The sequence below is a fragment of the Crocodylus siamensis genome, chromosome 8 (genome assembly GCF_052110815.1).
Source record: "Crocodylus siamensis isolate JL-2025a chromosome 8, ASM5211081v1, whole genome shotgun sequence".
Taxonomy (NCBI): Eukaryota; Metazoa; Chordata; order Crocodylia; family Crocodylidae; genus Crocodylus; species Crocodylus siamensis.
This window is the reverse complement of record NC_143402.1, coordinates 43,226,547-43,251,694: the sequence shown is the minus strand read 5'-3', so window position 1 is coordinate 43,251,694 and position 25,148 is coordinate 43,226,547. Positions and strand designations below refer to the sequence as shown.

General features: G+C 52.6%; 1 protein-coding gene across 2 annotated transcripts in view; it reads right to left on the bottom strand.

The window, feature by feature from the left end:
- Positions 1-25,148, bottom strand: part of TSC22D3 (TSC22 domain family member 3) — a 66,153-nt gene that overhangs the window by 1,904 nt on the left and 39,101 nt on the right. The window contains exons 1-2 of one of the 2 annotated variants that reach the window (XM_090060990.1): positions 722-949; positions 583-634 (exon numbers count right to left, since the gene is read on the bottom strand). In XM_090060990.1, the coding sequence (XP_089917116.1) occupies positions 583-634; positions 722-909 (240 nt within the window). In that variant the 5' untranslated portion in view covers positions 910-949. Of the gene's footprint in view, positions 1-582; positions 635-721; positions 950-25,148 lie in introns of those variants that run through there. The other variant, XM_090060989.1, reaches the window with a different exon arrangement.

Genomic DNA, 25,148 nt, shown 5'->3' with positions numbered 1-25,148 from the left:
GTGCTACTGGAGCCCTCCCGACATCTTGGATCAGGGCTAGGGGAGCCTACAGCACCGAATTACAGCAAAGGGATTGCTACACACAACTATCCCCAAGACAGGTGAAGCCACAGTAGATCCACCTCCAGATGGTGAAGTCATCTTGAGGTCCCTGGGACAGCCTTGCTGATTTCAGACCCCTGCCTGCAGGACTGCCTGAACCTGGCAGCCGCAAGTCCTGCTGCATGCAGACCTGGCTCCAACCCATGGAGCCCTGTTATGAGCCCCATTATCTCAACTCTGCTGCAGGCTCGGCTGGCTCCTGCCCAGTAAAACCCACTGATCCCAGGCCCCCAGTGCAGGCTTCTGCCCAGGGGACCAGGCTGATCTCAGACCCTGTTGCACAGCACAGAGCTGGCTCCTGCCCAGGCAATGAAGCACACTGCTCTCACCCCGCTGCACGCATGGCTGCCTCCTGCCCAGGGCAGGGATCTTAGCCAAGTCGCGCCTGCAGCCCTTGCAGGGTGAAATCCTGGAAGGGCAGTACGAGCAGACCGGGCTGCAGACAAAGGCCACAGGGGACCACCCCGCTCCGACACTCACCATGGCCTGCTCGATCTTGTTGTCGATGGCCACGACACTGGCTCCGGAGGCGCTGCAAGACACAAAACGGCGGCGGGTTAGCACCGGGCTACGACCGCCCCAGCCCTGTCCCCGCCCCGCCGGCGGCCCCCGCTGCTACCTGTTGTCCAGCTTCACCGAGACCACGTCGCCGCCCAGCAGCGAGGAGAAAAAGGAGATGGAGAAGTTGTGCAGCTGGTACACCGCCACCTCCATAGCCGACTGGTACATGTCGGTGGTCATGGCGCGGGCGCGGGCGGCGGTCGGGCGGGGCGCGGCGCGGGGCTGGGGCCGGGCAGCAGCGACCATTGGCCGGACGCGGGCACGACGCGACTGAGCGCGAGCCACCGACACCGCTCTTATCTAGCTGCCGTGACGTCACATGGTGTCAGGAGCCCAAAACAAATCAGGCCCGCGGGGGGCGGGGCTTGGCTGGGCCTAGAGCCAACCGCGGCGCAGCTCGGAAAGGCTGGGGGGGGAGGAGCAGCTGTAACCCCCGCCCCCGCCTGGCAGGCTCCCCTTCATCCGCCTGCGACAGCGCCCGGGGCCGTGGCGCTCCCCACGCACGTTCACACGCGCGGCGGGGGGCAGGCAGAGGCGCTGCGCGCTCCCCCGCGCCGGAGCACGGCCCCGCCGCCTGCGCTGCCTTGCCCGCGCCGTCTATGGCTCGCGGCTCCCGCCGCCCGGGGCCGCGGTTACGCGGGGCGGAGCTGCGGGCGCCGCCGGACGAGTTTGCGTTACATAACACAACATGTTTTGACTTTGAAGCGCGGCGCATACTGCCGTGGTGCAGGCTTTCTGGATTCCTTGCAACAAAATAATTGCTTTATTATTTTTCTGTAGTCAAACAATGAGTGGAAATTAGGAGCTGGCATTTTCCAAGGGCTGCCTCGAGGCTACTGAGGGCTGCCTCCAGCCTGAAAGGACCGAGCACCACTGGTCTGTGCGTGCAGCGCAGCGTGTCCGCGCTGACAAACGGCCGCTTGACGCAGCCATGTTCTAATACAGCGGCTTTGTGTGGCACAGAGAGATGCTGCCCTCTAGTGGACGGGGCCCCTGCAGGATAATCGACTGGTGGCTGCCGACACTTGCTACCTGCCTTCAAGGTCCTGGGCCCGTACTGTGGAAGGAATATGACTGCATGCACATGCATGGTATTTATGCAGTCTGAAGGCCGGGGAGATCTGCAGCCTGCAGCATGCCATCAGGCCTGGGGGCTCTGTGTAGTATCACCCTAACTGAAGGTCTCATTTGCCAGCACTGTCTTTCTCAGAACACACTACATCACCTCAGTGTCCTTGTATTGCCTCAGCTAAGGCTGAAACTGTACTCAAGAGCCTGCGAGACACAAAGCCAAGGGCCTGGTCCCTGCCCCTGCACTTTCCCTGTCTAATAGCAGCTGAAAGGGCCACATGGTGGTGCTGACAGATTTTCTTGGTGGAGCCTCTCTGGCAAGCTGTGCCTGCTCCTCCCAGCCCAGCTATCCCGTTGTCTTCACCTGGGCAAGGGCCCACTTTTGGCTCAGAGGTTCACATATTCCTTGCCCAGGCCTCATGTCTGCTCTCAAGCCAGCAGCTTTGCTCAGGAAGATAACACACCCTAGGAGTGCAGCAGCTTCTCTGGATAGGCTGGCTCTGCTCCCTGCTCTGCTGTCATTTGCCCCAGTGATGGTCCTTTCTTTCACCTGTTATTCTCTGGCTGCAGCAGCAGCAGCCATCCCACTGAATATCCTGTCCCTCCCTTCTGTCACCCCTCCCCAGCCCCCATCACATGGCCCTGGGGGAGATAAAGGACAGCAGAGCTGTTTATCTGAAGTGCTCAGCTAGTGAGCAGAGGCCACTGGGCTCAGCGTGGAGCCCCAGGCTGGTGTTTTGATTCTACAGTGTGTGGCATTTCTCAGGGAAAGAGGTGCACAGTGGCCCATGTCTTGGCTTCAGGCTCCTGCTTAGAGTGGGCCGAAGGGACTTTGGTGTGACTTGGCGTTGCCATATTCCAACTGCTGTGCAAGGCACTGCTTTACCCTCTCTAGCCCCTTTCTGTGCTAAGTGGGATGGGGGATATCTTCTGGTTCTGGTGATGCCTGCAGACCACTCCCATATTGCCGTCCCAGGGAAACCCTAAAATCCTTTCCTCTAATCTCTCGGCTCTAGCAGAACCTAGAGACTGGTCCTAGGCCTCTTCAACACTCTTGAGTACTTGAGTACACTCGAGGCCTCTTCAACAGTCACCTGGCTTACCCAAGGCCCAGAGACAAGGACCCATGGCTCTGCCCCATGCTGGTGCCACCCCACTGTGGTGACACATAACAAACAGGTAAAAGTCAGTTCGCAGTGACTCCAGCATTCAGAGTACTTCAATCTGCTCACTTCAAGGCTGGTCTCTGGGACAGTCAGTCAGGCACCACTGTGAGATGGAGAGGAGCTCAGGACACCCTCTGGCCAGCTGAGACAGTGTGGGTGAGTCCAGGCTAGCACAGGCCCAGTCTGCCTCTAGCACCCATCGTGCCTAAATAGGCTCTTGTAGGCAGCTGGCCAAGCTGCAAACCAGGTGGCCTGTGCCAGCCTAAGCCTTGCCAGAGATGTCTTGCCACTTGTAATTAGGACCCTGGTGTTTCCTGGCAAAGCTTCAAGGTATGGCTGGTCTGCATTGCCAGCAGGAGGGCATAAACCTTAAGATACCCCCTGTCTTTGCTGGGGGTAACTGCCAACTTCTCCCCTTCCCTAGCACAAAACTTGCTACACTTCAGCTGCACTGGACAACTAGCATCTGCAAGGGTTTCAGATCTAGACAAAGACAACAGTTGTAAAGGCCGCCAGAAAAGAGCACTACCACTCCTGGTATCTGGAAGCTGGATCCGTGCAGCAGTGCTGGTGGAGCCAGGGTGCCCAGCATCTATCTAAAGTGCATTTGAGGTGAGGACAGTCCAGCAAAGTCTGATGAGCTAGCAGCCTCTTGGAGTTCTTTTTTTGCCAGGGGGTTAAGCACTGCCATGGGATGCAATAACCAAGCTAACAGCTCATGTGCACACATCTCCTTCTGTCCAGGGGTCCCCCATGCACTTTCCACAGGGCTCAGCATTATAATCACTACTTTACGGATGGGGAAACTGAGGCACAGATTGGGGAAGCAACTTGCAAGGCACCTGCAGAGCTGGGAATGGGGTCGAAATCCCCAACATTATCTCCTAGAGCATGACTAGAATTCAAAGTTGCACTCTGCCTGGTATCAGGGGCCTGGGAAGACCAAAAGATGTCCCTTCCCATTACTTGTGGGTACCAGCCCCTCATTATAAGAGTGTACAGGAAAAAACACCTTTAGACTAACCAAAGTGTGTGTGTGTGTGCATGTGTATAACAGAGCACAGGGTGCGCTCTTACTTGCAGGGGCCTCAGCAGCAGCAAGGCAGCCTGCAGCTGTTCACAGCCCCACTTAGGCGGGACTGCCTGATTGGAGAACAGGGCCTAGCTGTTGTACATAAGTGCCGGCCCTGAACAACAGGGCAGCAGTTTGTTGTCAGCAGCTGGAGAGTTAACATTGGCCGAGCTGCTACTCAGCATAACTTAGAGGTAAAGGAGGAGCTATGGGGGTGGCTAGAGGCTCCTGGTCCTAGGCATGACTGCAAACTGCACCCTGTCAGGGAAGGGTGGCCTGGTGGGACTGTTTGTGGCAGGACAGTTCCCCAGAAATGCCAAACCAGTTACCTCCATGGTGAAAGGCGGACAGGGGTGCCTGATAACCCCAGCCCCCATGTCCCTGGTGGATATTAAGAGCTAGACGGGGGGAGCCCAGGCTCACTGCAAGTACTGAGGCAGGGCCCAAGCCTGGAGGGGGGACCTGTGGCAGTGCTTAGACTTGCAGTGAAGGCTGTGGTTGCACAAGAGAGCCAGGAGTTAGACTGCAGAGGGGTGGGGCTCTGAGCCTTGGGGAGATAGTAGGGGAGCTCCCAGGGAAAGGGATAAGGGTTATGAATTAGTGCTGGGGGATGGGACTTGGAGCTCTAGTCCTGTAGTGTGGGGCTTGGAGCCTGATGTGAGGGGCTTGGGTCCTAGAGAAGGGCTTGGAGCCCAGTATGTATTAGGAGTTGATAAGGCTGGGTGTTAGGCAATGAAATGTCTGTGAGGCATGGGACACAATAAGGGAAGTTTGTAATTGTTAACTTCGAGGTGTGGCAGGCGAGGAAGTGTGTGGTTAGCCTGAAGACACGTGGGCGGGCATACATTTGAGATCGACCCCGGGACACCTGATTTGTTACAGTGTATGTATGTGTACATGTATGTATGTGTGTATTATTTGATGTTACATCATCTGATGAAATGAGCTTTAGCTCACAAAAGCTTGTACTACATACATACGTGTGTGTGTGTGTGTGTATGTATGCATGCATACACACATTTCTACTTTGGTTAGTCTATAAGGTGCAAATCTACCCTGCCTTCCACTTGACTTCAGACTAACATGGGCATCTACCTTTTTCTCTACTAACTCCTGTCTAAAGTACTTTAGATACATTTTTGTTTCTTATGCTTATCACAACCTTAGGAGCAACTTTTACACACAACTACCAGGCAAGGTGCCCAAAACATCTTTTAACTTGCCACAGCTAAAGCAGGGGGGTGAAGGCATTGTCAGTGACTTCTTGCAATGGCAGGACAGTAGACAAAAAGCACCAAGACAATGTGCACACCACGGTACTGACTGCACAATATAGACCTGGTAAGGAACTTCATCTAGCACAATGTTTGTGAGTGCATCCATAAATACTTCAAGTAATGATGACTCAAGTGCCACCCACATGCAAACAAAAGCTGATGCACTCAAAGAGGAAACACAGAGTGATCCACCCTCACAACAGCTTGAGAGAATGATTCTGGAGGACGCACAGGAAAAGTTCAGACGCTTCCAAGCACGACATCTTACTGGGAAAGAGGAAATTACTGCACAGGATGAGGTTCTATGGAGAGGTCAGTTCTGCCTGTAGCAATGGTATTCATAATCTGAACAAAGCCCAAGGTGTGCAAGGTGAATGCAGCCACTGAAGATAGGGCGCTCAAATGAGAAACCTGTAATCAATGCAGGAAGCTAAAGGCAAAAAAAATCCTACTGAAACCTGAGATCCTGCACTGCCCTTGCTATGAGGCAAACATAGATCTCTGTGAATTAAACAGGAGCACCTGCCTCTTTCTTAAAATAGAGTTATCACATAAGGCAGCAATGAAATAATGCCTGGTGAACTGCAGCATGTCATTGTGAGATTCTAGATGGGTTAAGAGCAGATAGGCCTTAATTCCCAGGCTGCTTGTTTTTGTGTGTCCTTTTGCAATCTTGGCTCAAGCCTGCTATGACAAGCTCTTACAACTCACATGAAAATGGTTAGCACACAGTCACTGCAAATGGTAAAAAAATAAACAGACTTTGCAAACTTGAGAGAGTCATATGGAGCATTATTAGGATATTGCTACACAGTCCAAGAGCTTGAATAGCACCAGTGGTTGTTCTGAGATTAAAGAGCAGAAAGGCCCCAAATCCTAGTGTCCTAATATCAAACAAGGGGGACAGAGGGAAGGCTATAGCACATGTCTTCCCAGGACATCCAGAATGACTAAGGGAGAATGCTGCACATGGGTGGTAACCAGCAGCCTCCCCAGGGACCAGCTAGACTATAAGCACTAGGGTCTCAGAGAGTATAAAGTTCGGAGTGACCTAACAAGCCTCTAGTCTAGCTATAGAACATGCCATTGGCACCTAAGGCTGCCTGCAGGAGGATCAGTCATCTAAACAAACCCAGCAGGGATTGGTGCTCTGCTCCTGGAGGCCATCCAGGGTGTGGAGATAGAGTTCCTGTACTGGCAGAGCTGACCCAGTGACAAATATCAGAAGCAGCAAACAGGCTGCCCACAGCAGACCACAAAGGTGCCAATAGGAGCAGACCCTGCTTAGCTGCAGAGATAGGAGTCACCGCCTTGACAAATCACTTGTAATGCCTCAGGGTTCAGTTTGTCTCCCCTGGCCTCGTCCAAGGGCTGTATTGAAGCAGCTTGGTTCCTGGATCTGTTAGCTTGTGGCTCTTGGTTTCAGGTTAGTATTTGCACTATTTGCACTTGACTTTAAGAGGGAGATGTAGTGGCAGCTTCCAGACCTGGACTCTGCCCTGCCATATGAGAAGGCACTAACATCTGGAACCCTGGTCCCTGGCAGGTCTGTTTCCATCCCAGTGCTCCTGCACACCAGGTCTTTATCACTTTCCCTCTATGGCCTTAGTCTGGCACTGACCATGATAGGGGCCACAGCAGCAGCTGACCGTTGGGCACGAGCTTGCACTGGGTTTTATAGGGCTAACCACACACTCCTGCTACAAGCTCTCCTGCTAGATGCTTTCTCAGCACATCAGCTGGGCAGATGTTTGTCAAGTGGGGGGGGGGGCACTGATCAAATAATGGAAGAATTGCATCTCCCTGCCTCGCTGCCCTGTGCTCATTGGATTGGCTGGGGTGGGAGAAAGGGTGGGAGGGCTCTGCCTCTTGGCTGATACCTATGGGAAACCAACACACTGAAAGAGTGGGAAAAGAAGGGCAAAATGGCAGCTAATTCCTCAGGCTGGGTTTAAAACCCTCTGTAAAGTAAGGAAATAGTTCCTTACCCTGAAGTTTTCCCTAAGCCCTGTTACCTGGCTTGGCCTAGATGAGGGCCTATTCCAAATGTTACTAAGGGTTTACGTCCCACCACCCACATGTCAGTGAGCAGCAGTCATGGCAAAATAGTCAAATTCTGGCTACCCACTGCTGGAACCTCAAGGAAGGTGTAGGGGACACGTGAGCATGCTGAGGCCCATTGCTAGAAGGAGCCCTGCAGTGGGGGACCCAGGAGCACTGCACCCTGCCAGTGAGAGGCTGAGCCCCTGTCTAGCCCTAACCCCTCCTGGCTGGGCTGGGAGTGTAAGCCAAGTGTAGCCTCCCATTTGTAGAAACCTGGAGTTTTGCCCATTGAGTGCTGAGGCTGGGATGTCAACTCACTGCCATGGAAACCCCTCTCCCATGGCGAGCCCAGGACTGTGACTTTACTGCTCACTCTGGTAAACGGGGGAGTTCTGCTCGTGTCTCCTTGGATGCTTCTACTCCAATGTTATATACAAAGCCCTGTATAGGGAATCTGGATTATTTTCTCTATTTCAAAGCAAGATGTACCTACAGCTGCCTCTGGGAAGGCAACAAAATAGGCGCCTTAGGCCCCCAGCAGGTCTGAGGCGTCAGTAAACAGAACAGTCCCACTTGCTGCTCGGCATACTTACAGAGAAGGCGCCTTAAACCACTACCCTGGGTAGGGGGAGTTAGGAGCTCTGATGAGCTCTGCATCCAGGGAACCTGAGACAAAGGCAGAGGGAGACTGCAGGATTTGTGTCCTCTCCAGTCAGGTGAGGCAAACAGAGCCTCGTTCACTGGTTCCAGAACATTTCTGCTTCTAATTTTAGCAACCAGTGAGAATTTCACTTTCAAACTCTGTAGGGAGGGATGGTGTGGCTGCAGGCAGGAATACTCCATTCTAGGGAGCCTGGGAAGAGCAGGAGGGTGTTGGATCATTTTTTTTTCTTTGCCACAGTAACTTCTCCTGCAAGTTTATCACTGTTGGAGGGATCTTTTGTAAGAATATAAGTTTGCCAATGCAGGCCCCTATCCTGCCCTACAGGGAATTTTGCCAGAGGTGTTAATGAGAGCAGGATCCCTGTCACTTCTGGGACAGCGATAGCCTGGGGCTTTGCTGGTTAAGTGGTTTGGCAGTGGCTGGAAGGGATGACCTGTCCAAGAGTGATGCCAAACTGGGACTAAAGCTGGCCTTCAGTCTTTGCTCTCTGTTACTTCCCCCAGTGCTGGCTAGCAGCACTGAGAAGCACTGGATCTTGCGGTACTGTTGGGATGTGTGACTAGATTCTTCCCATCTCCAGTGCTTCTGACTGGAGGGAGATACCCAACCCCTGGATTCAGAAGTCCTGGAGAAACAGATTTTTTCTGTGCTGGTAAGATAACCCCGCATGGAGCAACAGACCCAAGAAGCAAAAGCTACGAGGGGAAGCTATGATAGACGGGGATAGGCTGGGGCCCAGAACTGCAGCTGGGAGCCCTGAGCAGTATGCTGGGGAAGCCAAGCTGCCCACCCACCTCTTGGCTGCAGCCAGCATCAGTAGTGAGGGACAGAAACACCATTATTTATATATTGCTGATCCTATCACCCCATATGTGGAACTACCAGGGATCTGCTGGCCACAAGATGACAAGGGCAGGGTCCAGTAGGACCCAAAGGTACCTCAAGTCCCTCACTATGGCCCTGTACAGAGCAGGGTCCCCAAGCTGGCTTGGGATACAGATCTGGCTTCACCAATGGCCATATGTCTCCAAAAGAAACAGAACTGGAACCCAGCCCCAAGGCCCCCGCACCTTTGCTGAGGTACTCATCTATGTCAGGCCCTTTCTTTATCAACAATACAGTCCAGAAGCAGCATTTTGCTCTCAAGACAAGCTCAGAGCCAAGGATCTCAGCCAGAAGGCTGGGAGAAACAAGTCTTGCCGGTACTGTCCTGACCTGGGACTACAAAGAAGTATGTCTGGTTGCCTCCTTTGCCACACACTCCTTTTACTAGAGTGGATATGTAGGTGAGTGTGAAACTCCTATCACAAGCATAATGAAGCAGAGAAGGGTAAGTAGAAATGGAGGGCAAACACCCTATCTTGGCTATATTGGGTGAATCCAGGCAAAGGCCAAGAACACACTCAGGTTATTTAGAGCCCAGCAGTGAGACAAGTCTGGCTTTCCCAGTTCTGTCTTTGCCTCTCTGGGACGGTGCTGCTCATCAGAGTTTGGACATGAGTGTTTCTGAGTTTATGAAGCTCATAGGATGGTGGGGGAGGGAGGAGGAGAGGCAACACAAGGATTCTGGCTAAGTGTGAGGACACCTAAATGCAGCCCAGACAGAGCCATCACAGCTCTCAGGACTTCAAATAGCTGGGTGCCCCTGGCACCTGTAAGCACAGTCTCTGGGGCAGCACCTTGGATCCACCCACTGCAGCCTCCAGCACAACAGAAGTCACCTTTACTGGAAAAGACCCTTTGGAATGGGGGGAGCTAGTCTAGCCCACCAGGACAGATGGATACGCCTGGCACAAGAGCACAGCATAGACCCCCTCCCTCTGATCAAAACCAGCACGCTTTGCCCAGCTGGCTGACCCAGCACCTGATGCCGCAAAACAAGGTGAAATCGCCTGTGCTCCCATAATGCACCTGGCTAGTTGTCCTGTGATGTGGGCTCCTTCCTAACCAGTCCCACAAGCCCACCAGAGATCCTGAAGCATGAAAGTTGATTTCCCTTATACTAAGGGAAGCCTTCCCATGAATCCCACCCCACATCCACCTGGATCACTGTACCCCAGGTGTATGTTCACAGAGGTCTGCCTCATATTTTGCTTACCCTCCCCTCCAGTACGTATAATCCAGCTGGGCACCGTGCGTGTATCACCCTGCCCTATACTAGCGGTTCCACCCCCTCACTTGGCCCCACACACACACCTTCTCCTGGCTGGCATCTCCCTTCCCCAGCCCGATCCTCTCCAGAGCAGCGCTCCTTGGGTGGACTCTTCTCACACAGACCCCGGGCAGCCCTTCAAGGTACCCAACGCAGAGGTCCCGTGTCCCACTGACTGGCTGTCTGGCGGCCAGGCCCAGCAGCAAGGTGGGAGGGGACAGAACTTGTCCGCGTGTTTGGGATAAACAATTGTGAGCTAATTAACTTACCCAATGGTTTGGCCGGCTAATAAGGCCCTGACTGTGTTGAGCCCCAGTTATGAAAGGCAGGGCGAGGGAGACTGCTAACCCCTGGCAGTGTTATTGCCAGCACAGACCTGGCTGTGAGGCAGACCCAAGCACTCTCTGCCTATTCTGGGTCACACTCCCTCCCCCATCCCCATCTGCACTCCAACCAACCAGGAGCTAAAAGGCAGCAGGAAGGAGCCTGACCCAGCTCCAAGGCCCCTGCACCTCTAATAGGATTTTCCTGGGCGCCTTTTTCATCCCTGCATGCTTGCTGCAGCTGAACAGGCATTAAGAGATCGCATGACAAAGCCAGAGCACAACTTTCAACTGAGTACTCTGGGCCAGGACTGTGGGGCATCAGCAGAGCTGTGAGGGCAAGGCCAGGGCTGGGATGGCAGAGGTTAGTGGGTCGGGACTGTGAGGCATCAGTACAGCTCAACTGAATCGCGTGCTGCTTCTGCCAAGGCTACGCCTGACTCTGGCACCAGGTATTGGAATTTCACAGGGAATAAAGCGTCTGTGTTGAGAGAAGGAAGAAAAACAAGCATGAAAACAGCCAGTGAAGCAATGAAGCTGCTGTGCTTTGGGGAAGCACCATGTGGGCAGTATCTCTGAGGGGCCTCTGCTCAGAGGCCAGCAATATATATTTCAGAGGCAGGAGAAACCTCAAGGTGACCCCAGAGGGTGTGTGCCCACTGCCATGCCAGCTTGGGGTGTGCTTTCCCTGGCCAGGGGCTGTGTGGCTTGGCATCTCCATAAGAGCTCTTTAGCCTTTCAGCTTGCTCCTTCCTTCTTGTTGACTTCCTGAACCCAGCTCAGCCAAGCTCTCTGGAGACCATCCTGGAGGGGCAACGTCTTAGATGGGCATTTCCCTCCCTTCTGCCCTACACAAAGTGGGCTGTTATCACCATGGCCAATGGGGTCACTTCTGCTTTCTTGCATTCATGAGCTATTCAGGGTAGCTTGGCTGGCACCTGACTGGACTTAACATCCCAAGGAGCCTCTGGGGAATCCCTGCCTCCCCTCGAGTTTTAGGAAAGCTCCTGATGATTTCAGCAGGGCTGGAATTTCACTCTCAGAGATTTTAAGGCTGGGTGGGATTGTCTTCATCATCCAGCCTGACTACCTGCATCTCCCATGCTGGGGAACAACCTCACAGACTTCTGAATCTAATCCAGTTGCACATGTCTGGGCGGGAGAAATGATTTAGAGTAGGGGTGGTTAACCTGTGGCACATGTGCCAAGTGGTACAGGAAGACTTTGTGCGTGGCACGTGGCAGATCAGGGAGGGGACAGGCAACACAGGAGCAGATAGGACAGGGAGCAGGAAACAGCAGCAAATCAGGCAGGGGAAGAGGATGGGAGTAGCACTTGGGTAGGGTGTGGGGCTGATCTGTGGCACACCTGCTGAAAAGGGTGGCTCCCACTGCTCTACTGAGAGATGTCTGGCCCTCCAAGTAAGATGCTCCAAGTAAGCCAGAGACTAAAGATCATCTGGCCAAAAACAAACTGCCTCAGTTTTCAGTAAGGATCATTAGGCTAGATCCAGAGTAATGTGGAATGAAAAATGGCAAAGGGGGACATGGAAATTAACACCATGAGGGAAAGCAAATCTCAGAGAGCTCAATGCACACATGCTGGGGGCTGGAGGGAGAGAATAAGATGATCTCTGCCAGGAAACTGGTGTATGAAAATGCAGGTCTCACAATAGGTGTTTAAAAAAATCAATCAATGGCATCAAATGACTAGAAAAGAGCAAATGTGGCACCTGTATTTAAGAAAGGGGAAACAGTGATCTGGGCCACTGCAAGGCTTAGTCTGACTCCAACAGTGGCAATAACCTCGGACACATATGCATACATACATACGTAAGAATGTGTAAAAACTTAAGACTAATTTTGAAGGACAAAATAATTAACAGCTTGGAGTTTGTAGAAAATAGGATAAAATGTAAGTAAAAAGAGTTTCACAAAGGCAGACCATGTCCCACTCACCCGATATTGTTTGATGGCCTAGGGAAGATGGGAGATCCTGTCTATGTGGACTACAGTGAAGCATTTGATCCAGTGCTCTGTGGAAAACTATTAGTTAAACTGAAGAGGCTGCAAATTAGTATAATACTTGCAAGATGGAGGTAAACTTGCAATGTGGTGAACGGTCATGTTGAAGGGGAAGAATCAGGTTGGAGGGAATGTAGGATTGGAGTGCCTGACGGATCAGCCTCAGCTCCTCTCCTTTTTGCTATTTTTATTAAGGACTTTGGCACTTTGGTCAGGCCGCAGCTGGAGTACTGCGTCCAGTTCTGGGTGCCACACTTCAAGAGGGACGTGGACGATATGGAAAGAGTCCAGAGGAGGGCCACTCGTATGATCAGGGGTCAGCAGGGCAGGCCTTATGAGGAGAGGCTACGGGACCTGAACCTGTTCAGCCTCCACAAGAGAAGGTTAAGGGGGGACCTTGTGGCCTGCTACAAACTGGTCAGGGGGGATCAGCAGGTATTGGGGGAGTCCCTGTTCCCCCGTGTGCTGCCAGGAGTGACCAGGAATAACGGTCACAAGCTGGCGGAGGGTAGGTTTAGATTAGATATTAGGAGGCGCTACTTCACAGTCAGGGCGGCTAGGGCCTGGAACCGGCTTCCAGGGGAAGTGGTGCAGGCTCCTAGCCTGGGGATTTTTAAAAGGAAGTTAGATGAGCACCTTGCCGGGGTCATCTGACCCCGGTGCTCTTTCCTGCCAAGGCAGGGGGTCGGACTAGATGATCTACCTAGGTCCCTTCCGACTCTAGCTACTATGAAACTATGAAACTATGAAACTTAAAGTAGGATGGTGAGAATGTAGTATGTTGATGACACAAAGTTGGGAAACACTGTCCATGCAGAGGAGGACTGGAATATCATATAGGAAGAACTGGATGGTCTTAGGAACCACAATAATAGAAATAAGATGAGATTCAACAGTAACAAATGGAAGATCTGGCACTTAAAGACTAATAACAAGAACCTTAGCTGGAAACTCATGAACCAGAGACAACAGAAAAGAAAGACCTGGATGTACTAGTTGATCACAGGTTGATCAATAGTTGCTTATAAGCCAATGTGATGTGGCCATGAAAATGTGCTATTAGGATGTATAATGTGAAGCATTCCCTGTAAAGAATTCATACCTTGGTGCAAGGTGCTGGTGAAAGCACATCGGGGATACTGCATCCCCTATGTTTATAAAGGATGAAGTCAAACCAGAGCCAGTACAGAGACAGGTCAGTGAGATGCCCAGGGGAATGAAGAGCCTATCTTACTAGATGAGACAAAATAACCTGGTTTGGTTAGCCTGGCACAATGAAGGCTGAGAGGGGATCTGATTGCTGCCCACACTGGGCAGAAACCCCAGGCAGGGAGAAGAGCTATCTAAGCTAACGGACAATATAGGCATAAGAACAACTGGCTACGGATCCATTTAGAAGATGATTTCTAAGCTTCAGAGCAGGACAATTCTGGAAAAGCCTCCTATCAGGAGGGATGGAGGTAAACTACCTCACTCATGTAGATATGAGGCTGGCTCTGTTTACAAAAAAGCTTTTATGCCATGTTTGTCTGCAGTAGCACCGCAGTTGGACTCAACAACCCACGAGGTCCCTTCCAGGTCTGTGATCCCAAGTGATAGAGACTCCTGGGTGACCTGTCCCACTGGTTATTACCTCCCTGAGTCAGATTCTGTGCTGTACCCTGAAATCAGCCTGTGCCTTTCTCCCTGGCCTCCACCGGGCCTGCCATGGGAGGGAATGTGCTCTGAGGGAGCAGGGGTGACAGTTCCCACCTTGGTAGAGCGGAGTGCTCACCCTAACAGCTCACCTGACTGGGGAGGGCTCAGGTAGTCTGGTGGCAGCTACTCTGCACTGGGCATATTGCTGCTGGAGAAGGGCTTGGGGTGTGGTGGGGAGATCCTGGGAATGAGCTGAAAAGCTCAGTCTTCCATGGGATAGACTAAGGGGAGGCCCCTTGGGAACAAGACCACTGATCTATGGAGAAGCCCAAGCAGCGATGCCAGGGCCAGGAGATCGCCTAAGCACTACTCACCGGTCTCTCCTCTTGAAGAGGCTGGGGGAGTACGGGGGCTGGAATGCCATGCTGGGTAGTGGGCAATGCCCCTCGCTGCCCTCTCTCTTCTTTCTGCCACCCCACGTCAGAGTTATGTGCACTGGGAGGGCTGGACTGAGCAGCACCCGATCTGCCTAGGGAGCTGTCCCTCTGGGCTCCCGCACTGCCAGGCAGAGCACAGCAGATGTATCCTCCTGCCCTGCAACAATGGGTCTGCTCTGCAAGGCTGCTGGTAGGAGCGGGTGCGCACAGAGGGCTGGAGAGGTGGCAGAGGGGGTGCGGAGCGTGGGGGCCGTGCTGCTCGGAGACATAAGCATGCAGCAGTTTGTTTTGGGTAAACACTTGGACACATGATCTCATTCAGGATGAATCGCTCCATTCAGCCACCACCGGTTCTCGCGGGGCCAGCAGAACAGTGTGCCACTCGAAGTATCCTGGGTGCCAAGTGGGGAGAGGGGGGAGCTGGTGCTTGCCTCTGCCAGGGAGATAAAAGACACTCTGTGTGTGCTTGGTTACAGGGAGGGGGAAGGGAGAGATCTCTTTCCAGGGGTGCTGCCTTCTATTGCCACAGGGATGCAGGGGAAGAGCTGGGCTCTCTTGCCCTTCGACAGGTGGAGAGAGATCCCTTTAGCACCTGTGAAGGCAGAGGGCAGCCATGAGGGTAGCCAGTGTGCTCTAGGGCAAATGTCCTGGGCTGGGGCTCAGCTCACTTGGGCTCTAATTCTGGCTCTGCTGCTGACTCAGCGGATAATATACACCAGTCACAGCCCAGTTCCCTGGCTCAATTTCCTGTCTGTACAGCAGGGAGGTGATCCACCTTTATCAACTGCCTTGAGTGAGCCAAAAGACAACCCCAAGTGCAAAACTGTGTGAGCTTCTCTTTGCCCATTATACAGCCCTTCACTGCATTAGCTTGGGGCAGAAGGCAACACTGCTCAGTCTTACCTGTGCTAGAGCAGCAGGTGCTGGCTTGGGTTCTGTTCCTGCCTCTGCCATGGCTCTGCTAACCAACTCTCAGCAAGTCCCCTTCCTGCTCTGTGCCTCAGTTTCCCCTCCTGTTCTGTGTCCACTTAGCCTGGGAGCTCCTCTGGGCAGGGATTGCCTCTGTACCAGTGCACCAGAGGGCCACTTGGCAATGACAGATATCCAGTGCTTCCATCATGCAATGTGTGTGCTAGTTCACCCCTTAGGGCTCTGTGTCAAACTCACTGTCCCCTGCCAGTTACATACCTCATGGCAGGAAATAAGCACATTATGGCAGGCTCCAGTGACTCTGTGGTCCATTATGACTGGCCCTCATGCTGCCTGGAATGGCATTGGCATATAATACCCTGAAGGACATAAGCTTAGTGTTCTAATGTGACAGAGGGACTCTGATGGTTTACCTGTCACCACGAGCCTGAGAAGAGCCTAAGTCAGTACTGACGTGTGCTGGAGCATTTCATTCCCCTGAGCCCATCCCTCAAGGTCTATTTTGTACCAAGGCACAACTCAGTGTCATGCAGACCTCTGAGTCCTGCACCATGTCTTGCAGCACTTCTTCTAGCACAATCCCCAATCATGCACCACTCCAGTTCCCCATGCCAACAACATACAGTGCTTAGTCACAACTGGATGTCTTCTGCACTGGCACTGAAGGGGAAGCTACGTGTATGCAGCAGCCCATTACAAGGGCATGGTCTGGCCACTGTAGTCAGACATGGAGCTATAGGAGCTAGTTAACTGACTGATTGATGTGCAGTAGCCAACCTCACATCATGAGCAGGGGATAGACTAGCCTTCTGGAACTGCCTGAGGTCTTCTAACACTTGAGAGGGTAGCAAAGATGGAGACATCCTATCAGAACCAGTGCTGGGCTAGACAGTACTGAGCTGCGGACATCTGAAAAGCCATTCATAGCTTGCACCTGGGATCAGAATTTAATTTGTGAGGACCAACTCCAACCCCTCTGTGTCATCATCTTTCTAGCCTCTTATGCAGACATCATGTACCATGAAGTGTGGCCTGGTTGCTACCATAGAATCATAAAAAATTAGGGTTGGAAGGGACCTCAGGAGGTCATCTAGTCCAGCCCCCTGCTCAAAACAGGACCATCCCCAACGAGATCATCCCAGCCAAAGCTGTCTAGCTGGCTTTTGAAAACATCGAATGATGGAGCTTCCATCACCTCTCTGGGTAACCTTTTCCACTGCTTTACTACCCTCCCTGTGAGAAAATTCTTCCTAATATCTAACCTAAACTTCCCTTGCTATAACTTGAGACCATTGCTCCCTGTTCTGTCATCTGCTACCACTGAGAACAGCCTAGCTCCATTCTCTTTTGAACCCCACTTCAGGTAGTTGAAGGCTGCTATTAAATCCCCCCTCAGTCTTCTCTTCTGTAGACTAATCACAGAGGGACCATCCTCTGCTTAGTTTACCCACCCACAGAGACAAACACTGAGTCCCTTTGAGGCTTTCAAGCAGCCTTTCCAGGAATTGCGGGAAGCCTTCCCAAGAAACATGGCTCACAGCAGGGTCTGAGGAACAAGGTCCTATCAGTACCCATTTCAAGAGCCCATTATAGCCTGGGGTCCAAGCTCAGGGGTCCAGTTGGGCCTTTTTGAGCGCTACCTCTTCCTGCTGCAGTTTGCTTGGTGTCTTGCTGCTGGAGCATACTTGGCTTTGCTCCTGTTCTCAGGATAACGTGAGACACTGAGGCCTCTGAGAGCAGCTAGTATAGCTGTACTGTTTATATGGAAGTCACAGGACCAGCCACCCTGGGCTTGGTCCGCCCAGAGCCAGTATAACTAGCAGGAGGACTTTAAACCAATGATAACCCCCTTTGATGCATGAATAGCTGGCACCACCTGGCTCACGGCAGGTTAGCTCTCACAGGTAACATCCAGGCAGAACATAATTCCACATAAGGGTGTGCTAAACTCAACCCTGCAGTCATGCTGGAGGGGACAGTAAGCCTAAGACCCAGTGTTGCAAGGTGTACTTGGCCTTTCCAGTTGCTCCTCCTACCCCCAGTCTGAGCCTCCCCAGTACCCAGGGTTTGGGTTGGCAGTTCCAGTTCATGCCCAGGAAGCTTGTGAGTTTTGGTAGACAGGCGCCTCACAGTCTGGGTTTCTCCAGCCTGGGTTAGCACTCTGGGTTTCCTGGTCCAGACCCAGGCCTCAGAAGGATGCCTGGGGTCTCTCAGCATCACAGCCCTGATGCTCCCCACCCTATCAGGCACACAACTCCAGTGGGATCACGTTCTCAGTTCATTTTTTTTCTGTGACCTCTCTGCCCAGCTTAGTCCCAGCAGTTGGGCTGGCTTCTTTCTGAACCACCCTTCCCTACCACACATGCTGACAATGGCGCTCAGAGCAGAGCTGCATGGCCAGGCCCACCTGAAACCGCCTCCAATCCCTGACCCCTGTAGCTGGCTTCTGATGGTGCAACACAACATACTATGCAGGGAACAGAGTCAGTATGAAGGGTTGTGCCTCCCTGAGCTTAAGTGCTGGTTTCTGGGACCAGCTGCCTAGTGAGTTCAGCTTCTTTCTGCTTCTGTCAGCACAATGTGCATAATCCTCCCAGGCTGCTTGTGGCTAAAAGTGTTTTAAACCTGAAGCAGGGTGACAGCAAGGCCCTTAGCAAGGGCAGCCAAGGGGACCCCAACAACAATACCCTGCTGCTACTGCTTGCAGGATGTGCCCTGCCAGGCTCCTGGCCCATCATGGGGCCATCTGAGTGGTGAAATGCAGCAGAGGTGCTTCTTGCAGAGCCCAGGGAGAAGAATTCCAGCTTGCAAAGGGAATTCAGCACTGCAACTTATCGACTGCATAAATCACCAAGACTTGAGACCTACTCAGGGCCAGGTACTTAGCAGCTCCGTGGCTCAGCTATTCAAGTTAGGAGCCCAGGCTGGGAGGAACTTCTGAACTTCAACACATGAGCAAACAACTAGCTTCGCTGCCTCCCATATCCACAGAGTAGCAGTCAGTTGCACATAGGCACAGGAGATTTATCGCTGGCGCTGATTCCAGAGGGGATGCTCACAGCCTCAGTTTTCTCATCCCTACCCTGGGAGACAAAACACTCACGATGGTAAAGTGCTTTCAGACTGAGGTATGGCCAGCACAGAAAAGGGCTGGTTTTGCCTCAGGTCTGATCTGTTCAGTTCCTGGCAATGTGCATTAAATGAACAGAAGAAATAGGCAGCTTATTAATTATTACTGAGATCTCCATTGGCACTGACTGGTCCCTGGTCTGCCAGCACAGAGGTCAAGAGCTGATCTTCCTTCTCCCTGCTCAGATCAGGCTGAGTCAATTGGGCACAAGGCAGTACCCCTAGCAGCCATAGTGGAGAAATGAAAGAAAACAGACCATGGTACAGCAGGTGCTGGCAGGCTGGGCACTTGGGTTGTGTCTGTGGATTTGCACTATGTTGCCGCCTTAGCTGAGGGCCCTTCTCTGCTGTGCATTCTTTCCTGGCCTGTTTCCAGCAAACCATCAGCGAGCCCAAATGCTTCTGCATGAGGCAAACTGCTACCATTCGTTCTGCCACTTGAGCTTCCTCACACGGATCAGCTGCCCATGCAGGGATCTATAGAAAACAACTTTTAGCCCAGACAAGCAGTATAGACTCAGTGGACCCATTGGACTTGTGGGTCCATTCAGCTGCAATGGGCTGGGCTGGGCTGGGGTCCTGAGTGCAAAGCCATTCAGGGCACATGGGCTATAGATGTATAATACGACTTGGCTACTATAAGAATGTACTACCTTCACAGTCTAATGAAGTTTTTAGTGCCCCTGGGAGCCAGAGAACCTGAGTTCTATCCCCAGCCCTGCCTTCACCAAGGCACTACCCTTCTTTGTGCCTCAGTGTGGGACAAGCAGTAACAATACCCCACTACTTTAGGAAGTGGTGGAAGACCCTTGGACAAAGCATGCATGGAGTCATTAAACTCCAAAGTCTGCAGCCACTCTGCAAGCTGAACTCCGCTCTGAGGAGGTCACAGGCACTGACCCAAACCCGCGCTCTGAGATAGGGTGCAAACAGCAAGTCTAGCCACTGCCCTAGTTAGTTATTTACATGTGCTAAGAAGCCACAAGGTGCTGCTTTCCGAGCAGGAGTGTGCAGTGCAGGCTCTGTTATTTCCACTAGAGTGGGTTGGATAAACAGGGCAGAGCAGGGATCTGGGGGTAGAAATCAGACATGTTTTGGCACCTCAGATGTTTTCCCTGGTAGCCCAAACCAGTGCAAAAATAAAATAAATAGAGGCAAGTAAATAACTTGCCAGAAGCTCCTCTTCTTGCCCAGGTGCCAGGGCTCCTGCTGGGCACTGGGCTGTGAGGTTGTGTGGTATTGACTGCCTGTCCACTCTAGCCTCCTGTGGCCTGCAAGCAAACATGTCAATAAAGTTTTCTTTCCTTCTAAATAAACTTTATTGAGCCTGTGGCCAGGGCAGCTTAGAAGCACGACAGAGGGGCATTGTGGACTGAGTGGCGTGATCTTCAGCCCAAGGGCTGGGCTTGCCAGGACAGGCAGAGCAGAGTGGCGAATTCACCGAGTCATCACTGCAGCTGGGTCAGGTAGATTCCTCCCAAACCAGAAGCAGCAGGAAGAACAATGTCCTCCACGCTGGGGGAAACAACCTGCACCACTCATGGGTAAACCAGGGTGCTGACTGGCACACTAACAAGGACTCTTTCATCTACTGCACACCCAGTATGGCAACAGCTGCCCTCTGTGGAGTTCTCCTTCAGCCTCACCAATTCCCACAGGATGCTTGGTGCAACATGAGAAGGCCTGAATGTGTCACTATTCCTGGGTGTGCGCCTGTGCAGAGTGGGTATCCCTATTCCTGTTGATGCATGTGCACATGGAGGGGTTTGTTATGCCTTCTGAAGTAGGGGAAAGTGCCATAAACTGGGTGCATGAGACCAACCCCTTCCAGTTACCTAGGGGGAGCAAAGGCCTGTACTAGCTTGGAATGCAAGAGACCTAGGTTTTCCCCCAGCCCTGCCATTGTCCTGCTGGATGACCTTGGGCAAGTCACTTCATCTCACTATGCCTCAGTGGCCACAGCTGTGAAATGGGGAATAATGACACCAAAGTGCATTGAGGTCCAGATGAAAACACTTTATAAAAGTGAGGTGTTACTTCTATCCATATATGCAGATCTGTTCCTCTGCCTGCACATGTTTCTTCTGGGCAGCCCATGCCCCTACGTATGTATGCTTTAGTGCCCTACTTAATGGCTGGCACAAGATCTGCTCTCAGTTAGTCCATGAAGGTCTTGCTCCTCCTGGCTGGCTGCCTGGGAAGCTGGCATTCATCCTCCCTGACTAATGCCAGAGGCCTGTGTTTTAGGAACAAATGCCCTCAAGCTCTGGCCATGCACAGCACAATCCCTACTGAAACACGGGCTCTCAACCCTTCAGCCAATTCTCATGTCCCCAGTGAAGCACAGTCCAACTGATTTCATCCCTGCCTCTCAACTCCCAGAAGGCTTTGCCCCTTGCTGGGTTCCTGGCTAGGTCTAGGCCAGGGGCAGGCAATTATTTTGGATGGAGGGCCACTTACTGAGTTTTGGCAAGCTGTCAAGGGCTGCATTGGTAGCCCTGCCCATTGACAGGTGCCCCGCTCCCTATTCACCATTTTAGGACTGGAAGTCTCACCTTCTAACCCCTGACCTTTGCCACCAGAAGTCCCTCCCCTTGCCCCTGGAAGTAATCCTTTCAGCAAGGGGGTTTGCCAACTTGGAACCAGAAAAATATATATTCTAAAAAGTGAACATCTAAAACATTCATTAATTTGATTTCAAAAAAATATTTTTGTCCTGGTTTACATGTGCTTGTGTAGTGTACACAGAGGTGATTGCACAATAGCTTAAAATGAAGTCTTCCTCTTGTATGTTGTGGGGGTGGGTATAGGGTTGTGGGGTGAGCGAGCATGTGGGTGTGCATGTGGATATGTGGGGTGTGGGGGAGAATGGGGTCTGTGGGGGGTTGTTTGGGAGGAGGGTGGCTGGGGTGTGTGAGGAGGTGTGGGGGTCTGCCTGTATGGCAGTGTGAGGGGGGGTGTGGGTGCATGTGTATGGTGGGGTGTGCATGTGGGGCTCACCCTACGAACACACGCACATATGCACACACGCACGCACGCACTCACCCACACACACACACACTGCCCCTGCCTGCGCACACATACTCTGCACCTGCCTGTGCGCACCCCCCCACCCACCAGCATGGCCCTGTGCTCCCTGGTCCAACCATGTAGCTGGGAGCCATGTGATGCTGCAGCAGGGCAGGGGAAGGAAGCAGGGAAATAGCTGGGAGTAGGCAGAGCTGGGTTCCTGCTGCTGGCTCCCCCGGGTCCTACTGATCTTGGCTCCTGTCGTCTTTGACAGGCAGGCAGGAGCAGATAAATATTTTCTAAATTTTTAGGGGTCCCATGGGCCAGATAGAATGGCCTGGTGGGCCGTATCTTGCCCGCCCCTGGTCTAGGCCCTAGTGTTCTGCAGGCCTCTTTGGTCCCGTTTGACCTTTCAGTGCCTATTAAGGACAAAAAAATTCCCCACAAACTAAGGGAGATCTTGTTGCGGCCACTAGATACAGGAGGAGGAAGCAGAAGCTGCTCAGCAGGGGCTGTCTGTATGTTTCTGCTGAGGCCCTGCTCTAAGCTCCAGGCATGGAGGCTCACTCAGATCAGCAGAATAGAGAGAGAGCAGCATCAGAGCCAGAGCACAGCTCTAAAATGCGGCTGGCATAGCCTGCGACAGGCTGGCCACGGGACTGCAGTGGGCACTGGGCAGCACCCCTCATACTGAGGTCTCTGATGCAGCTCAGGAGAGGCTCACTCTTGAGCAGGGGTCACCACCAGTTGACCCAGAACCTTCCACCAAGCAGTGGCTGCAGGGGTGATCAGTATGTCCCATGCATGGACAAAGCAGAGCAACGGAGCCTGCTGGTTTGCAGTTTTGCCCAGAAGTGTGCAATATGGCTGGCCCCACGCAGCTCTGCAGGGCTCCCTGGGTAAGGAGCAGCAGCAAAGGGTTCCAGACGAACCTGTGAAAGGCCCTGCAGGAGAAAGGGAAGCCCCCAGCACAGGGAAAGAAGAGCTCCTTGCAGCTGGGGCCTGCTCTCCCTGTCACTCCTCACACCCAGAACAGAGGGTAGAGGATGCTTGTAGCAAGTGCTTCAAACTGTCCATTCCTCCCCCATGCCTTCCCGTGATATTCTATTTTGCAGGGTATAAAGAAATGTTTGCTCCAGCTGTGGACTGGGCTCTGCAGGAGGGCTGTTTGATTAGTTGGTTATTCATACCCAGAAAATGTAGTGACTCCCCATTGCTAAGCATGCCCTGACCTGGCTGGGCCAAGCACCTGCTGGGCTGCCCTCTTCTTGCAGCACTTGTGGTTTCCCTGTACTTTGATCAGCGCGTACAGTACATGGCATATCAAGTCAGGCGGTGTTACCAGCTTCCGGACATGGGCTACCCCCCAAGCTCTGCCTCCCCAGGCCAAAGCCGTTGTTGTGAATCAAAAGCTGCGGTCACTGTTTTCCTGAATGGGAACCCTGTTTGCAGTGGTGGGAACTGAGTCAGCAATGGGTTAAATGCTGCTTCCTCCTCTGTCCTGTGTCACATTCCCCTGTGAACAGACTACCACAGCTGCATGTGTACATGCACGCACCCATTACACACATATGTCCCACAGCCATGCCACACAAAGGTACACCTGCCCTGAGCAGGTCATCACATACACATTCATGCTGTCTACACAGCCACACCACACAAAGGCACATATGCTTCCCCTACACATATATACACACACAAGCTCTGCACACACCCCTACCCACAGCTACAACATACAAAGATACACATTTCCCACCCCATGTAAACCTCCCTATGTACACCTCCCTACACACAGACACACCTCATGCACACACATATGTACATACATATGCTGCATGTACATGTCCTATACATACCACTTACACAGGCGCATCACAAGCATACATACCGCAAACACACAAATGCCTCATGTACACTCTTACAATTGCATGCTCCATGCAGATCCACTGTACATGTGCATATGTGTTTCTGAGTGCACGTATGCACACACACAGGATACCTATATTGAAATCGCATGAAGCCTAAGAATTAGCCTCTGTAAAGCGTTTAACCTTGGGGCTGTGTGTGGCCCTGAGTACAGGGAGCTGGTGCTGGGCACTGAGGCAGACTGCCAAGCCTGAGGCTCTGCACCCCCCAATCCTGTCTTGCCTGGATGCTGCCCCAGGAACAAGCCACTTCCTGAGCCAAGCACTGCATGGGACTGTGAAATCAGAGCCACTTTCAGGCCTGCCCTGAGCAGGCAATTTGTGATGTGGCCAGTGCCCTGGGGCCAGCATGGCTTGACACTGGGGCTGGGAGAAACAAGACCAGCCAGTCTCAGCCCTCCTGAAGGGTTTGGTTATGATAAGTTTCCTAGGGGGCACCCCCCCAACAACCTCCAGGAGCTCCCCCCAGGCCAAGACCTCCAGATCACACGCAGAAGGCTGCAGCAGCAGCAGCATGAAAACGTAGGCGCTATGAGTCACAGGAACCCCACCTTGCTGCCGACACCATCCTTCTGCCCCAGGCGCCAGTGGGAACTGAAACCCGGCAGACGGGGCGCCTGGCCAGCTGTATTCTAATCTTGTTGTGACTGGGAGGCTCCTATTCTGTGGAAATACGTCAATGTCAGAGGGAGGCCAGCAGGGAGCAGCCCTCATTACCAAGGTGAATACCTTGATAGCACATGGCTGGCACTGATGAGGTGGGCCTGCTACAAACAGGGCATCCCCTGGATGAGTCCTGAGTTGACCTAGAGCTGAAAGCAATCACTGAGCTAGCCCATCAGAGCTTGGTCTGACTAAGCACTGGAAATGATTGATCCAGTGCACAGACACCTGTTTCTGCTGCAGCATCAGGGCTCAGTTCCCCCATGGCCTGGTGCCAGTTACCTGTCCTTGGGGACATGCAGGAGCCTGGCAAAGCTGTCTGAGAACATGGTGTTCCTGGGCAAGTTTGAAAACAAGGGTGGGTGCCTAGAGATCCCATGTGACTCAGACACCTGGGTTCCATTTAGCCGCTATCCTAATCGGCTTTATGATCCGGGAAGAGCACACTGACTTTACAACTGGGTCTAAAGCTTGGGTTGAGGCACTTTGCTCTTTGGAGCCTGTGCCACTAAGTACTTCTGGACAGTGGATTTGCTGGACTGGTTCCAAGGCTAAGCTCTCAGCAATCCATCCCAGTTCCTGACACACACAGGATGTAAACCACAGAAACCCCCATCTTTGGGGAGGGACTTTCATTCCTGACCCCAAGCAAGGTGGGGCTAGTTTGTGCCTTGGTGCATGAAAACTTCAATATGCTATCCTGGTACCGCTCCAGGTGATTTCTCAGCCAAAGATCTAAGCGGTATCTTCTTAATCCTACAGGGGCCTTTGCCCTGCTGTAATGTTGCAGTGAGTTCCACAGACTCTTTCCCTTTCAGGCCATTCTAAAAAGCCCCTGCATCTCACTCCCCTGAGATTTGTTCTGAATCACTCCTGATGGTCCAGGAGCTCTGTGCTGGGATGCATTTCCCAGCAGGTGATGGTCACGAATGCTATTCCTGTGGTAGCCTGTACCTGAGGCC